The sequence below is a fragment of the Parasteatoda tepidariorum genome, chromosome 9, assembly GCF_043381705.1.
Source record: "Parasteatoda tepidariorum isolate YZ-2023 chromosome 9, CAS_Ptep_4.0, whole genome shotgun sequence".
In the NCBI taxonomy this organism is placed as follows: domain Eukaryota; kingdom Metazoa; phylum Arthropoda; class Arachnida; order Araneae; family Theridiidae; genus Parasteatoda; species Parasteatoda tepidariorum.
This window is the reverse complement of record NC_092212.1, coordinates 42137750-42155592: the sequence shown is the minus strand read 5'-3', so window position 1 is coordinate 42155592 and position 17843 is coordinate 42137750. Positions and strand designations below refer to the sequence as shown.

Here is a 17843-nt window from a genome sequence, read left to right as displayed (position 1 = left end):
CTGTAATATTTTACCATGCATGCCCTTCTTCGGAGGCTCAAAGGTTGCAGGTCTGCCTCAAACAGTACAATATCACCAGGACAGGAATTTCGGAGGCCAGTGATGATCCGCGCAGCGCTGAGTTGGATTCTCTCTAGTTTTTGCAAATTTGTATGGGAAGCACAACTGTAGATAGGGAATCCATATTCTAGAATAGGCCGTAAAAGAGTGATGTAAGTGCTCCTAAGGGTCGAGGCATCAGCACCCCAGTCTCTCCCTGATATATACTTAAGTATATTAAGACGTTTCCTTGCCTTTAGTACAAGATGGTCGATGTGTTTATTACTTAGGATCTCTGGATCTAATACAAATCCTATATATTTCGGGTGTTTTTCAACTGCAAGTGGTTGATGGTCCAACATGACATAAGGTTGATAATTATAGAGTTTCCTGTTGGTAGTGAAAAACCCCACTGTGGACTTTGAAGGGTTAAAGCACATTTTGTGACTGGTGGCAAAAGCACTGATGTTAGTGAGTACTTTGTTAATAGTGTCCTCAATTTGTTGTAGGTCAGGGGCTGAATTCCAGAGGACAATATCGTCTGCAAAAATGCCAATGTCGCAGTCTTTAGGTATGATGCTCTCGATTCCTTTCAAAAAGAGTGAGAACAGGGTAGGACTTAACACTGACCCCTGAGGGACTCCTTGGTGTAGTTTGAAGCTTCTAGATTTAGTATTATTAGGTCTGATATGATGAATAGGTCTGATTTTGTAACTTAATTAATAAGTAGCAATAAATAATTAGCATATTTAGGGTCACCCTAGAAACAATTAAAATTGGCACATAGTACGTGAAAATCTAATCATTAGAACGAAAGTTATTCAGGGTGATATCTTTTTTTTTTGCGCACTATACCATGAGCAAAAAATAAATAAATAAAGATATCATCCGGAATAACTTCAGGGGGTGACTTTAAATATGTTAATTAATTAATGCTAACTATCATTTAAGTTGCGACATCAGACACAAAAACGCACTTTGAATGAATGAACAAAACGCACTATTTTGAAAGTTAAGAATCCAAATATGTAATATATATGTTTATTCAGAGAAAGTAGGTTTTTGTGTCCGATTTCGTAACTTAATTAATAGTTAGAACTACATAATTAGCATATTTAAGGTCACCCTTAGAAACAGTTGAGATTGACACTTAGCAAGAGAAAATGAGATCATTAGAACAAAAGTTATTCAGGGTGATATTTTTTTCTTTTTTTGCTCACTGTACATATTACCAAAATTAATTAAGCGTATGGCGATTTTCTACGGTTCCCCAAAAGGAATAAGTATTTTTTCTCCATTAACTTTGCTTTTCAGTACATAGGTTACTTTAATTAATTCATTCTTTTATATTTAATACATATTGCCACCATTAATTAAGCATAATTGGTAGTAAGGCGATTTTTTACCGTTCCTCCATATGAACAAGTACATTCACTTCATTATTTTCGATTTTTAGTACACAGCTTTTTTTTTAATATGCTAATTAATCAAGCGTGTGTTTGACTTCAGTCAATAATAGTACGGCGATTTTTACGTTTCTTTACACGAATTAGTATAGTACCACTTTCCCATTAATTTAGCCTTTCAATTCATAAGTAATTTTTTTTTTTTCATTTCCCCTACGGTTGATTTTAAATTAGTAATTTTAATAAAAACGCGTTTCGGAAGATCTTCTCCGTACTTCGAACTATCAGTAAGCCAAATTTCATCGCTCTCGATCGGATGGTTTAGGAATCTAAAAAGGACAGACATTCATTTAACTATACATAAATGAAGTGATAAAATTTGGCATACAAGATGAAATTGACATAATAAAAAACACCTCTAACTGTAACTCGCACTTATGCTAGTTTTCTCACCTTCTCTTCAAGGCCGGATTTCCGTATAAGCTAAATAAGTTGTAGCTTGGGGCCCCGAGATGACAAGGGCCCCCAGATCCCCCTCTTTTTTTAAAGTTTTATTCGGAGCTGGGGCCCTCAGAAGCCGAAAATGCATTTTTTTTTCTTTTTTACATTGTCGGACATAATAAATATAAATAAATGACTGAATAAAACAAACTTCGTTGTCACTAGTAGGGTACATATCATCTTTCAAGCAATTTGATTATTTATAAATAAAAAATTTTTTAGTTTAAAAGGTAAAAAAGTTTTTTTTCGCCCCATCGTTCGATCATCAGACTATTTATATCTGTTTCTAAAGATCAGAATTCCCTTTTATTTTACTTTAAAATTGTACAAATGATATATTTAATGCTTTCATAAGATATGCAGCAGTTTTAAACAGCACTTTAAGATATCTAAAAAAGGACAGAAATTGTCAGTTAAAAAAAAATTAACTAATACTTTTGAATAAGAATTTAAATAACTACACACGTTTGTTTTGCTATCTCATTCTATATAGCATTATTTAGAGTAGACAGTTGCGTGTGGGTATGATGATGACGTAATAAAAGAGGCATACAAAAAAAGCAAATTTCATTTCAGTTAAAATCCTCAATATTATATTTTTAAACTCCTCGAAAATGTAGTAAAAGAGGTATATAAATTAACTGTCGCAAACAAATTAATATTAAATAAGAACGAAACAAAATTGATATCGAAATATGCTGAATCACTCATGAGACCGGGATGAAAGACATCGAAACCCATTTGATTGAATAGTATAACTAGAAGGTGTTTCTAAAATTCTGAAATCTATCTGGTTTTAATTTTTTTTTTACTGTCACAAACTTTATTAGCAATTAAAAATAATAAATTCGTTAGATTTTAATATTGGTTCTGTTTTTTCGTTGATTAAATGTTAAACATTAACAGATATTTGTCTTTTAAAACATTTCATTCTATAGTAAGATAATTATTCTACAATTGTAATTATCTAAAACTAATTGATATAAAGCTTTGGCGTGTTCCATTGAATGCTCGTTTTGGCGGGATGACCGGCACAGTTGCTCTATCACATCCTAGCCACTATACACCATCAAGAGCAGAGCTGATACTTTAAATCCGTATGACATTTATTTTCCCTGATATTTAATAGACCCTTTAATAAATCCTTAAAAATATAAGCCAAAAACTTACATAAATAATGATAATTTTTTTCTTTCAATAAAATTTAACAAATGTACTTAAAATAATTAAAAAGAAAGCAAAAATAATTAAGAAATATTTTCAATAGAAACATCAATTAAATAATATCAGCTTACGAAATGCTCTTTTTATTTTTACAAATAGTATTAATATAACGGCCCTCACCTGCTCCAGGGACTGCTGGATTGGGTTCAAAATGACAAGGCTACGGAGTTGAATATTAGTAGTCGTAAACTCGAAATTGGGTCGGCTGTGCAATGACTGTTATAAAATAAACTACTAAATTTGGCCGGGAGAGCCTGGTTGATAGGGCGTTGGACTCGTGTTCATGAGCATGGGAGTTTGAATCCAGCCGGCAGAAGAATACCAATGTATAAAATGGTGACTGGTGTATGTTAAATCTGTCGGGGTCACAAAGTCCTCCAAGTTCTCATAACAAATCAATACCTCTGGATACTAATCTAGCAGTTACTAATCTAGTGCGAGATACCTCTGGGTACTAATCTAGCTAGCGGAAACTCAAAATTGAGTCGGTTGTTTAACGGCGGTTATAAAAAAATAAAACTAATAATCAAATTATATTTTCTTTCTAACTCTTTGCATATTTTCTACGCACATTCAAAATTTCATGTTTCTAAGTCTTATAGATTTTGTAACGTAAAGAAAATACAATTAAAAAAAAAAAAAAAAATTCGCGAAAAAATCATTAAAAATTGCAAATAAAATATATTCAAAATGAATCTAAGAGTACTAATAAGATTACATTTAAAAAAAAATCTGAAAACTGAGGAATGTGTAGTTTTAAATTACTTAACTCAAAACCACAAATTGCATATTTTATTGCTTTAAATTTTTGAGAAAAAATTCATAGAAGTTCAAAAAATTATCAAGCGTCATTTCTCCTATTCTAATAAGGCGACACCTTATCTTCTACCTTTCTTGAGAGGTATTGCACAGTTTCATAATACTATATCAGGGTGCGTAGCCAAATTTTTCAACAAAAAATATGAACCTTTTAAGCACTCAGAAATATTTTTAAGCACTATATACATTAACAAAATAATTTTCATACTTTACATGACTATGATAAAATAACTAGTTTTTGACAAAGAACTCTTTTCTTGATTATATTAGCCATTAAAAAATGATCAAGAGATTTTTCGGTTCGATTTCAGAGGGTGGAAAATGAAGCTTGAAATTGAGCATTTTTTCCAAAATGCAGCAGAGTTGCACGTGAGAGTGCAATAATCTCACCGAACGCAGCTCAGCAAACCTGTGAAATGATTAGCTCTTTCATACACTATGGACCGATGGTACACTGAAATAGATCGTGGTTGAATGATTTATGAAAACCTTGAATAGAACAATGTGGAAAGCACGCTTTTGCATAATATGTGGCGAAAATTGACATGGAAAAGGAAAAAAAAATCTCATTTTCGAAAAGGGAAAATTAAGCACTTTTTAAAAACAACGCAATGAAAAAAAGCACCTTTAAAGGCTTTTAAAAAACAAAAATAAACACCTTTAAGACTTAAAAACGCTACGCACTATGTATTTTATCAAAAGTTAAGTACAACTTTTTACCTAGAATCCAAGGTGGCGAGGGTATGGGCCCAGGGCTGAAGAGAAGAAAGATTCCATTTTCTTTAGCCCTGGTATGGACCTCTTAACGCTCCTGAGGCTTTTTTACCTTTCTTCCAGTGCCTTAGTTAATTTAAAAACTTGAAACTACTAGAAAAAGAAACTCATCTCAATTGTCACAGACACCCCAGAGAGGGAGGAGTCTACTAAGATATTCTGGATTTTTTATGTAAATTATTTTGTACGTTGAAATCATTCAACTTGTGTTTGTTTAATTTTATTCCAACCAAGCTTGGAATTCTATAAAGATCCTTTTCTTGATGTGAAAAATATGCACTTATGTAAAAGACTTATGAAGAGCATTAGGAATCCAGATTTAAATCAACGAACCCTGCTTTGAAACCCTTGAAGTTTGTGATATTCATTACTGTTTCCTAATTTTTTTTTTCCTTTTGTATTTATGATTGTGTTCCAATTTTATCAATTGTTTAAGCGGGTTTTATCTTTTGATTTATACATACTGTTTCATTAATAATGAAAGAATATTTTCAGTCATTGAGTCAAATAATTTATTCAGGATAAAGAATTTATTACCTTAAATGGATTATTTTCTTAAAACATTAGTTATATTTATGAAATTCATTTTTTGCTTATTTATAATGAATTGTATTAAAATTTTAAATCACAGTTTATTGAAACACAAGTTTAGTTTTTTAATTTTGCTATAAATCTGGATACAAAAATTTCATTACGTAATTATGTATTTTTTAATTCTATAATTTTTTTCAAAACTTAAAAAAACAAACAATTGAACTTAATATTGTTTTAAAGTTATTGCATTATTTGAATGGGATCGTATGTACAATTTAGAAGTAAATACAAATAATTTTCTTAAAACTTACTAGCAGAAAAAAATGAAGCACAATGAACCACCCTTTAAAAAAGGAGCCCACGACAGGTAAGAAGTTGCACAAAATAAAACTGTTTTCCATAATTTTTATTTTAAGCAAGAATAGTATGATAAAAATTTTAAACTTAAATATCACAATATTTTAGAGCATTTTCTAACTAATAAACAAATTGGACTGATGTTTTAAAACTCATACGTGAACTTAGAATTTATCAGGTAGATTGATTTTTTTAGAAAAATAAAAACATAAATAGTTCAAAAGTAAATTGTAATCAATCTCTCAAAAACACAAACTTTATTTTTAATTCAAGAATTAACAAGAAAACAAATTATGTCTTTATTAATTATATACTTAAAGACAGAATTAGAACTTTTTGTTAATTGCAAGAAATAAAAATTTAGATTTTGCTAAGCTATTACCCTTTTTTATGTATTTGGTTCGCAATGTCGGCAGATAAAATAGTATGAAGCTTTCACAACAACAATGTGCATTTCTTACATTATCATTGACAGTGGTCAGAAGTAATGTGCTACAAGTGATTAGAAGTAATGATGTTAATAACTGATACTATTGCTTTGATTTGAAACAATTAGATCACATTATTTTTGAGTTATGCATCCTGATAAGTCAAATGAGTTGACATTAGTCAAATCTTAAGAGTGATTTTTAATATACATTAGAGAGTACTGTATACATATTCAGGGTTGCCACAGAAAAAATATGAACAAAAAAGTTGCTTCTAGTAGCCGAAAACTATGAAGATAATTGCCTAAATAAAAACAAAAATTCTGCAAAAAATAAGACAAAAATTTTATTAAATGACTTAATTTTCATATACCATGATCCATTTAGTCAAGTTGGTGGCAAATATGATAATTTTTATATAAACGTTTGTGTTCCAGCACTAAATTTTTATATAAAAAAAAAACTAGTATATTTGCAGAAAATTAAATACTTTTAATTACTAGAATTCATTCAAAAAATACTTTTTCATTAAAAAAAGAAAATCACTTATAAGAAATTTTCCCTTTTTATCAATAATTGATTCAGCATATATATATATACAGTCAAACCCCGCTATAGTGAACACGGTTTACAGTGAACCAAATGTCCGGTCCCGTGCCTTGCTATACAAGCATAATGTTATTTTTTGTGGATATAGTGAACCAAAAAAGTGAGGAAGTTGGATATAATGAACTTTTTTCTGTCTTCGACTGATTTCTTTCTTCATTTTTTTCTGATATTTTCAGGGAATATAAACTATCATCTGAAGCTTGTAACAACATGGAAAAATAGGCAATTAATAATTTCTACTCATGAAAAAAATTTAGATGGCAGAAAAAGTTGAAAAAAGCAGATCGCAAGGATGTTGAAGAAGCATTACTGAAGTGGTTCACCATTCGAAGAAGCCGCAATCTTCCAGTATCTAGACAAATGTGGATGAATTTGCTAAGTGATTTTATGAGACTACTTTCATGTGCTCGAATGGCTAATTAGACAGGTTTAAAAAACGGAATAACAGAAATTCAGGAAAAATTATCTGAGAGTCGGGAAGTGTTTCCATAACTGATGTTGAGGATTGCTCATCAGCTAAAGATTACTAATTTTTTTTGTACGCAAGACGAAGAGTAATGAAAAATAACACATTTTTTGCTACTACATAATATTTTTCAGTCATTTATTTGAATAATGTGTAATAAAAGGGAGGAGTTTGGAAACCATTAGTTAAATTATCTGCGTAACGGATATAGTGAACCAAAATTTCGGTCCCATGAAGGTTCACTATAGCGGGGTTTGACTGTATATATATTGTGAAAAGTGACTACTCAAATTCAAAATTCATGCACCGTAATATCGTATAAAAAATTAGGATTTTTAAAACTGTAGAATTTCGTAGCAATAATCGTGTTGAAAAGGCAATCGAGAAACGAAACAGACTTACGACAAAATTTGTGCAATTTGAAAGCATTAAACAGTGATGACTCAAATTTGCAATCTAAAATTTTTCATCTTTTAATGCTTTAATCATTTATTTAATTAAAAAAAAATTTTTTTTTTACATTTTTTATCGTTTAAGAAAAGAAATTCATTGTGTTCAGAAGATTTCGCGGGCTGCAGGTTTTCCACCCAATTTATGCAAAAAAACATTGCTAGGAGTACAGAAAAGTCTCCTAATAGTCCCTTTTTCCTGAAAATAGTAGCTTTTTTTTTTTTAGCCTTTTCAGGCAAAAAAAAGTTGCCATAGTCGCCTTATGCTGAAAATAGTTGCAAACAGTTTTATTTCAGTCACCTGTGGCAACCCTGCATATTAATAAATATAAAATACTTTTTAGATATGAAATAAAGGTGCAAGTTTAAAATTTTTTTAAACTCTAAATAAATGACACTATTTCATTAAAGAAGCACCAACTAACAAAGCAATTTATTTTTAAATAATTTATTCCAAATGATTGCACAGACATTCTAATAAAAAATATATTTTATTTTTTAAGTTCATATTTTCTGAAGTGAACATTTATATTAAAAATTCACTTCCTCCTTTGAAAAATTCATGTTAATTGGACACTAAACATTATTAACTGAAAGGTTATAATGGAGCTAATTTATGCTTTTGTTACCCTAAGAATAATTGCAATAAACTCATAACACATATTTTATTATTTTCAATTACTTAATAAAATATTACACACACTGTAAAAAATGAACTATAATGCAATGTATATATGAAATGTATGTATATATATTTACTTTTTAATAGTAAATATGCTTGATAAAATATAATTTGATGAGAAGGAAAAAAATATGAAAATAAAAGTTAGCAATATTTACAAGTTTTAAAAACACATGTACGGAGAAAAGTTTTGTATGAGTTCCTTAATTATTTCCAAAGCTTATTTTGTCACTTTCACCAGCTTCAACTGAAACAAGAAAAAAAAAAAATTATAATTATTTATCAAAAACCAAACCGAACATAGGGTCATACAGGGGAATTCTAGGTCATTCCCCCCATTTTTAGGGGTGGGGTAGGTAAACTTTTTAGCAATAAGAAATGTTTTTAAAATAAACGAAAGCATGCCGAGTCATCCTTAAATATTCCATTTTTTTTATACGAAGTTTAAAAATAATGTAACAATGCATCAAATAGTATAAATATAGGAATTTTTATACTACTATAAAAAAAAAATTCAAAAAAGAAAGATTGTTTCAGTGAAACATCTTTAAACAACCAATGCTGAAAAAAAAAGAAAAAAAAAGGAGATGTTTTTAAATGGGAAATTGTCAAAGCTTTTTATACCTATTTATATTTTTTCTTAATTATTGATTTATATTTCATTTTCTTAATAATGATTAATATTTTCTTAATAATGATTTATCCTCCAATTTACTGGAATAATTCTTGATCACTGGGTAATTCCTGGTTGCTGATATTTTTTATGATTTTCATTTATTTCTGTGTAAATAATATTAGTATTTACTTTAAGTGCTATAATTTACTGTAATATTATATTACACTTTAAATGTAACTTTGTATTATAATTAAATTGCAACCATCATTTTTACTTTTAACCGTTTTGTATAAATTTATTTTTTAGGTGTTTTTCTTAATTATTTCTGTGTAAATAATATTAGTACAGATTAACTTTTACTATAATATTTTTCTGTTACATATCTTAATATAATTACTGTAACATATTATGTAATATATACTACTGTAATATCAGTTAAAAAAAATTGGTAATTTGAGAATTAGAGCAGCAGCCACTCAAACCCGCTGGTTTGCAAAGAAAAAGTTGCAAAGAAATCTGTGGGAGTACCTTTAAGTATTCCCAAGATGGAAGAAAATGAAAACTGCTTAAAATGTATAATAAAAAGAGCTTTTTCAAAATTTTATTGGTGGTTGCAGAATTAATTTCCAAAAACATAGAAGGTACGTCCAATATATCCAACTATTTGGAAAGATATTGTCAATTTAAAAACATTTCACCTAATGAGTGGTTATCCGCCTTTCTTGTAAAATATAAAGATTTCAGTAATAAGAAGTCGAGAAGCATGGAAAAATGATGTGTGATAGCAACTTCAAATGGCTTCACCATAAATGAATTTTTAAAATTACTTGAAAATGAGCTTGATGATTTCAGTCTTATCTCTTCTTTATCTCATATTTAAAACTTGGATGAAACAGCTATGTTTAAGGTTCTCTCAAGAGAAAAAGTTGTGGATGAGATGGTGAAACTTTTTGCTCGATTAACTTGGACATCAGAAAGAGAATCTGTCACAGTAACAGCATATGTCAATGCTGGTAGTAAGACTCTCACCTTTGATCATATTCAATGGCAAAAAACTTTAAAGTACTTGGAAGTCAGCAAAAGTCAATAAGAATAAGTCATTAGCCATAAGTGAAAATGGATGGATGTCAGCAGAAATATTTGAAGGCTTGTTCAACATATTTTGCATAAAAGTCACTAAACATCCACTTCTTTTGATATAAGACGGACACAAAACCAACACGTCACTGAATCTCATACAAAAAATATAACAATTCTGAAGCATCCTGCACTATCACTAATGTTTTACAGACTTTGGATAAATGCTGCTTTAGACCACTAAAATTGGATTGGGAGGAAAAGTGTGTGAAAGTGCAGCATCTTTGTGCAGGAGTAAAACTAAGTAAAGCAAGCTTTACAGAATTAGTAGATGAGACATGGCCAGTAGCCTTGAATGAATCTATCATTCAAGCAGAATTCTGTGCCACTGGGATATAACCAGAAAAAAGGTTTTGCTGCAGAATGCTTGTATCTTACAGGCTCCAAAATTCTTCCTCAAAGAGTTTTTAGTGTTTCAAGTACAACATTTCTATACAACATTATATCCAAATGTTTATGAAGTATTAAGCCCTTGCAACTCGTTAAATAATTTCAGCTTTGAAGAATTACTAAGTTAGCAATTAAGGCACACATCTTGAGCACAAAATTCCGAAATAAGAAGACAAATTAATAGAAAGTTTACAGTTATAATAAATCAAACTTTCTTCAACTTTGTGATTGCTAGAGAAAAGGAAATAAATGAGAAATTAAACACAAAGAAAAAAAAAAAAGAGGGAAACTTCAAAGTTGAAAAATGTAGATACCAAGAGAAACCTTGCTTACAAGAGTAAAAGAACCCCAAGATGATATAGATAGTCCCTCAAATTCAAAACATACTAATTTGGAATTGATTAGTGACAAAGAAAAAACGAAGCAATTTTAAAAACATTTCGCCTTGAAAGATGCAAAAAAGTGTTGCTACACTTAAAGAAAAGCACAAAAATATTTTGCCGTATACTATGATAGTGACTCATTTTCTATTTGAAAAATAGCTAAGATTTTGGACAACGAAAAAGTTTAAATGAAATTTCTGGAACAGGAATTTGGAAATTTTCTTTGACCATAGCGAGACATTTTGGATGATGTATATTTTACGGACCTGTTAGCTAAAGTAGAAACAATCCTTTTGCAGTTGATAACAACAGATTAATTACGACATATGAATGTTTTAAGAAATTCAGCCCGGATTCATGTGCTTAGAGCGAAAAAAATTTATATAAAGTTCGAAAGATAAATCTTATTATTTAAATTAATGTCTCTTTACTTGAATACAGCACATTAGATAATAATAATAAAAAAACTCATTATGTACTAAACTATAATTTAGAATAATTTTTAACTTATGAAATGTAATACAATAAAAAAAAAAAGGTGATGAATATTTACCTCATGTGTGACTCAAATTATTTGTTTGAATCCGACGTAATTCCCAGTCACTCAATATTTTAAACAAAATAATAATTCAATTATAGGTAAAATGATTATTGGAATAATGTCTAAATTGTTTAAGCTTACTCTATGCCAAATTAAATAATTTTATCTTTTTTATTTTGGGAAAATTTGAGATATTATGATTTTGGACCCATAATTCCATTATGTGACCTAAATTTATGTTAATACTTTACTTACATGGGATATATTCATTTAGAAAAAAAAATCAAGATCCCTTTTGATCTTTTTAGATAAATTTAGCTGAAGCTTTTATACGATCTTCAAAGATCATGTGGAGGAATTGCAAAAATTTCTTACATAGTTACTATGAAATTTAAGGAAGCATACTCACAGCATCTCTGATTGCTGTCAAGGAGATATGAGAACCTGATCGGTGAAATATGTTTTCTGCAAAAACTCCACATCAGATTTACATATCAGAAGCAGGGGTCTGTCCAGGCTATATTTACTACCGTTTAGCGGTATCTTTACATATTCCACGTTAGGAAAAACGGTAGTTTCACAGTGCAGCAACTGCATTCTGTAAAAATACCCCTTAATATAAGTAAGTAATTACATAATGAAATGTGGGAAGTCTAAAGAATAGACGAGGTAGTTTAAAAAAATACCTTTTCTTAAAATTTTATTTTTGTATTCAGTAAGAAACGATAAATCCATACTTTTGTGTTGACTTTTTAACATAATTTTTCACAAATTATGTCTAAATTTTCACAAAATAGGCATATCTCAGAAATACCTAGACAGACCCCTGAGAGGAGCAGCAACTGCATTCTGTAAAAATACCCCTTAATATAAGTAAGTAATTACATAAAGAAATGTGGGAAGTAAGTCCTAAAGGATAGACAAGATGTCTATCCTGTCCTATATTGTTTTAAAGGATAGGAAAGATGTCCTAAAAAATATCAGAGATAAACTATATTTACCTTGTCCTAAAACAGACACTATTTTGCGTTCATAATCTTTAATTTTCTCGTCGCACTTTTCAATTAATAACTGGGTATCTTTAATAGAAGTTGAAACACATTTCAGCGCTTCATTGTTTGAGCTCTAGAGCATTAATAGAAAAATACGAATCATGATAACATCAATAATCAGTATAAAATACAAAAAACTTTAAATATGGTTTTATATTCACAAACAAAAAGTATCGTAAATTTCCTTAAGAATAAAAAAGATTTTAGCACCAGTTCATTACGATACTTTCATAACTTAATGTAATAACAATTTAATAAATATTAATAATAAATAAATATTTCCTCATTAATTTAGAGGAAAAACATGTTTTTTTTGTTGTTTTTTTTACTGTGAAACATAATTTCATTCGTTACATTAATAAATTTCACTTGCTTATTTTTCACTAACTCAATTTAAGTAAAAAAGTCAAAATGAATTTGCTTGCCAATTTTAGTTGCGCTTATTTATATTATATAAAATTAGACTTATCCATTTAAACGAAATTTTAAAAATTATAAATGCTAAAACACTTATTTTAATTGATACAATTCAAAGCAGACACGAAATATCAAAAAAAAAAAAAAAAAAAAAAAAAAAAAAANAAAAAAAAAAAAAAAAAAATGCCAGCACATATTTTCAGCTCTTTCTTAAATAAACTTGTTTCTTGAAAAATACTGCAATTGATATAATAGATCTTTATTTAGTTACTGATTACACATTAATAAAAATAATCACATTATTTATTGCATCAAATGTTTGCATAGAAATTGATTAAGTACTATGTTATGTTAAAAACATATATGGTTAATATTAAAAAAAAAAAAACTTTAGTTAATGAATACTGTGCACTATGTTCTTGTATAGTATGGAAATAAAAGTATCTAGTGTTTAACACTACATAACATGAATTATATCAAGACTGTAGAATAGGATTGTATGTGTCAATGAGCTTCACTATAAAATTAAAAATTTGTAAGAACTCTTTTGGTTATGTATATTTTAAGTATATTTAAGTGTTGGTATATTTTTTAGAATCTAAGACCATATTTTTTTTTCATTCATTACAATTTTTCATTGGAAAAACATATATATATATATATATATATATATATATTTTAGATAGATACANTATATATATATATATATTGATACATAAAATAATAAATTTTGTGAGAAGCAAACTATCATTAAATGAAGACTTCATAAAAAAAATTCGACTGAAATGTAAAACTTTTACAAGGAATAATTAATTGTAACAGGTAGTAGAATTATGAAATTGAACTCAAATATCAATAATTGATACTAACAAATCTAGGATTGATCATTTTCCAGGTATATTGCTGAAAAGTTTAGTTTTGAAAAAAAAAAATTTTTTTTCCCAAAAATTTTCAGAGCCAAAATCAAATTTCCAGACAATTATAAATTTTCTGTCTTGATATTTTAACACTTTGAAAAGCAAATTTTTTGATAAAAACAGAGAGAAAAACTTGGTTTGCTTCCGTAAAATGTCTTATGCACAACTCTAAAACTGGTAGCAGAATTAATATAAAGCAAGAAAAATAAACTTACATCAGGTCGATGAATTGCAGTTTTCAAAGCAGCAAAACAGGATTTTAGTTGTTCACGTCTCATTCTTTCACTGGCATTATGATGTCTTTTCTAAGAAAAAAAATTAAGCACATAACAAAATTTAACAGCTGGAGTTATTGACTAATACATAAAAATAATTTTATAGTTATGGATAAAATCTTGACTTTAATATCTTTAAGCAGAGAATTAATTTGGATTTTTTATTTATTGCATTAAAAAATTGTGGAAAAATATAGCAAAAGTATAATGGATAGTTTTAAATGTAGAATAAATACAAATAAATAAATAAATTTATTTAAACAATACAGCTACAAAATGAACTAAGAACAGTGATACCTATTTTAAAAATTGACCATAAGATCAAGAAAATTGCCTGTTTATGTGGATTGATCAATGATATCAAAAACGAAACAAGGTTCATACTCAAAAAGAAGAAATTTTTTCTTTGATTGTCCTAGGTTTTTTTTAAGTCATGTTACATAAAATTCCAGGTAAAAAAAAAAAGAAGCAGAATTTTAGCAATATTTATATTTAATAAAATGTATACTATATTTGATACAAAAAGAATTAAATAATCACATTAGTTATGAACATCAGGGGTGATTGTGAATCCACGTCAAAATTCCGGAAAATTTCTTAAGTAACAAATAAAAAAACAGTTTAAATTTTAAAAAAATTTCAACAGGGTTTTTTTTTCCTTTTTCTCAATATTTCTTAGTTTACTTAAAATNATAAAATGTATACTATATTTGATACAAAAAGAATTAAATAATCACATTAGTTATGAACATTAACATTATGCATGTTTTAAATTATTTTTAAAGATTGTGACCATTTATTTAAAAAAAAATTCAAATGTACCATAATGTCAATAATTAAGATAAAACGATTAAAACTAGCTACTAAAATAATATGATCTTCACAAAAATGAAATAGTAATCGATTTAAAACATTAATGTAAAAATAGTTTTGCCTTTAAAGAATGCTTCAATGCCCCAACTTTTTGTCCAATGAATTTCCAAAGATGTTCCATTGGTTCAGGCCAGGTGATTGACTTGGCTGGTTCAAAGTTTTAACCTTTTTAGCTGTAAACCAACTAGTTATAATTTTGGAAGTGTGCATAGTATTATTCTTAGGCTAAAACATCTATCTACAAGGCATCTTTATACATGCCTAGGGTAACATACAAACTAAAATAATTTAACATATTGATCTATAGTATCATCAATGTGTACAAAGGGGTGACGTTATTATGATGGAATTCCTAGACAATTACTGATCCACTTCCATGTTTCACACCAAATAAAAATCAATTATCATTTTCAAACAAATTGAATTTAGATTCATCCCTTTAAGAACCCTCTTCCAATTTTTAGTTGTTTATGCTCCTATGCAAATTTCAACCGGATCATCATATTCTTGATATCGAAGAGAGGCTTTTTTAAATTTTTTTTTTACACAAGCCAGCTGAAATCTTATGGTGTGCTTACTCACTGTGAGTACATGTTTGGATGCCATCTCTTAGATGTCTCTTTTTGAGATAGCGACAGACTTTTTTTAGATTAACACATCTTGACATTGAGTCTTTACTTGGGTTTCTTGATTTTCGAAGATCATGCACACCTTTTAATTTCAGAATTCTACACTTGGTTGTCCTTGCAGAATAATGAAATCTGTTTTTCAGCTTCGTTAATGATCTAAAGACAAGTGGCCATTGGAATGCTCCCTCCCCCCCATTTATATACTGAAGAGTATATAAAAATCCTCAATATTTTCAGTTAGGAAATAGAATTCTATCGCTTTGCGGATTAAGCAAATGAGCTTAGTACACAATAACACAGCTATAAATTAGTTTTGCGAACAAGCTGAATGAATTGCCAGCTTTATATAAGAAGCATCACATTTTTAAACACATTCTAGGAATGAACATGCTAATTTGCATAGCAGATGTATAAAGTTGTCAAGGAATCAAAATATTATATCTTTAATGTGAGATGTCCACATAAGAAGAGCTTCCATACAGTTAGGATGCACTATATCGTATATAAAACTTAAGTATGCTTATAAGTAATACAGTCAAATATTGATAATAATTCATTTGTAATATGGCCAGTGGTTTAATAATTATTATATTCATGACTGTATTTTATTCATTTTCATTACTAGGTTCTTTAAATAAACTCCAATTTTGTAATACTTTAATATTTTAACTCTCCTTTAAACTGAGATTGGTTAGCACAATGATTTTGTCTTTGAAATTGAAAAACAATGCCACCGCTGAGTGGCTTTTTTGAGTTATCCTCCTAGGAGTAACACCATCAAATTTAAGTATGTATTTTTGTTATATCTAATATTTTCTTTCCCCCTTAAATTTAACCTACAAGTGCCTAGTTGTAATTTATATTATTTTGAAATTATATAAATCTTGATTTTTCAATAAATGCCATGTGGGCAAAAACCTTTTACTAATTTGTTAAAACTATGTAACCAAGAAACTTTCTTATCAATTAATAAACTGTAATAATATTGAACATTATTTTATCCTGATTTAACTTAGCTAATTAATTTTCTACAATATTTTCTTTTTTTTTTCAAGGCTAAACAGAAATTAATTTAATTTTTAAATTATTTTTTTACTTAACTTAAATCAATCTTGTCTCTTCCTTCTCTTATGTTATATCCTAAGTTTGAATTTATACGATCACAATGTTAATGTTAAATAATAGATACAACAATGCATACAATCCTAATTGATACATAACGAGGTTTAACACTGTGCAAAAATTAATATCTCCATAAAGATCGGTACAGTAAACAGAAACAATTGAAGTTCATTTTTAAATTTAATAAAAATAATGAGCTTAGATATAAACTTTATTAAGAAAGTATATTTACTTAACAAAGAATTCATATAATCAAATGTTATAAAAATGTAAGCAGAATAACTCATCTGGCAAAAAATATTACAACTAATAACTAAGTATAACCTTGCGTTTGCTAACAAGATTAACATACACTAAGAATAGACAAAGTTATGGGATTAAGATCAGTTAATAATGTGAGGTGCCAAACACAATTCAATGTTAAATCTCAAGGATATAATGTAAGAAATAACTTAATATCTTTGAAGTAACTTAACATCTTAAGAATATAAATATCTTTGTATTCGTCTACCCACAGGCTTGAAATATAGAATAAAGATCAAAGCAAATTTAATAAATAATACGTGAGAAAATTCTACATAATTTAAAATAACTAAGAGAAATTAATATTCATGAATTAGGTACAATCCTCAATGCATAATTCAGTTAAGTTGTTAACATAGTTTGTAGAAATTGAATAAGAAAATTAATAAACAAATTAAGATTTTGAACCTTATTTTTGTCAACTTTAATATGTGTGTTTGTAATCTTTTGATTTAGCACAATTTTTTTGCAAGATTTCCTTTTTTCATTTAAAGCCCACGTTTTGTCTATTTCACCGTTTTCAACATCAATGTAATCGTCGTCGCTGGATTCAGCACTAGATGTACTTATTTCGTCATCTGAGTTCATATTTTGATCATTATAATAGTATTTATTAGCCATTTTTATAGTTTTAATACTTCAAAAATTAAATACTGCAACAACAGACGCTAAAACATAACTTCTTAACATCACAAACAAAAACCAGCAGAAAAGAACAACGAACAACGTGAATGTTGTGAGTTAACGTTGCCATATTCTTCGTTTTTTGAACCTAAATAAAAACTTTTTATATGCTTGTTTTCTAATTAGTTTTAAAATTTCTTGCTTTTGATGCAATAAATAAAGATTAAAAATTGTTCTAATATAAAAGATGCACAATATAAGAAGAATGATATTTTA

At 28.3% G+C, this 17843-nt stretch overlaps 1 protein-coding gene across 1 annotated transcript; it reads right to left on the bottom strand.

The window, feature by feature from the left end:
- Positions 1-8257: 8257 nt before the first annotated feature.
- Positions 8258-17692, bottom strand: LOC107439780 (protein max). The gene is made up of 4 exons (XM_043050809.2): positions 17352-17692; positions 13957-14046; positions 12357-12480; positions 8258-8535 (listed from the first exon to the last, which is right to left on the bottom strand). Exons 1-4 carry the CDS (start codon positions 17562-17564, stop codon positions 8492-8494), a joined length of 471 nt encoding a protein of 156 aa, XP_042906743.1. The 5' UTR covers positions 17565-17692; the 3' UTR covers positions 8258-8491.
- Positions 17693-17843: the final 151 nt, after the last annotated feature.

Bases quoted from the DNA above. Each gene is read 5' to 3' on its own strand.
- LOC107439780 (XM_043050809.2), bottom strand. From the start codon at position 17,564: ATGGCTAATAAATACTATTATAATGATCAAAATATGAACTCAGATGAC. The intron at 14,047-17,351 runs GTTCAAAATCTT...TTTTTTTCTTAG, and splicing joins TTAAAGTTGACAAAAATAAG to AAAAGACATCATAATGCCAG. The intron at 12,481-13,956 runs GTAAGTTTATTT...TTAATGCTCTAG, and splicing joins CTGCAATTCATCGACCTGAT to AGCTCAAACAATGAAGCGCT.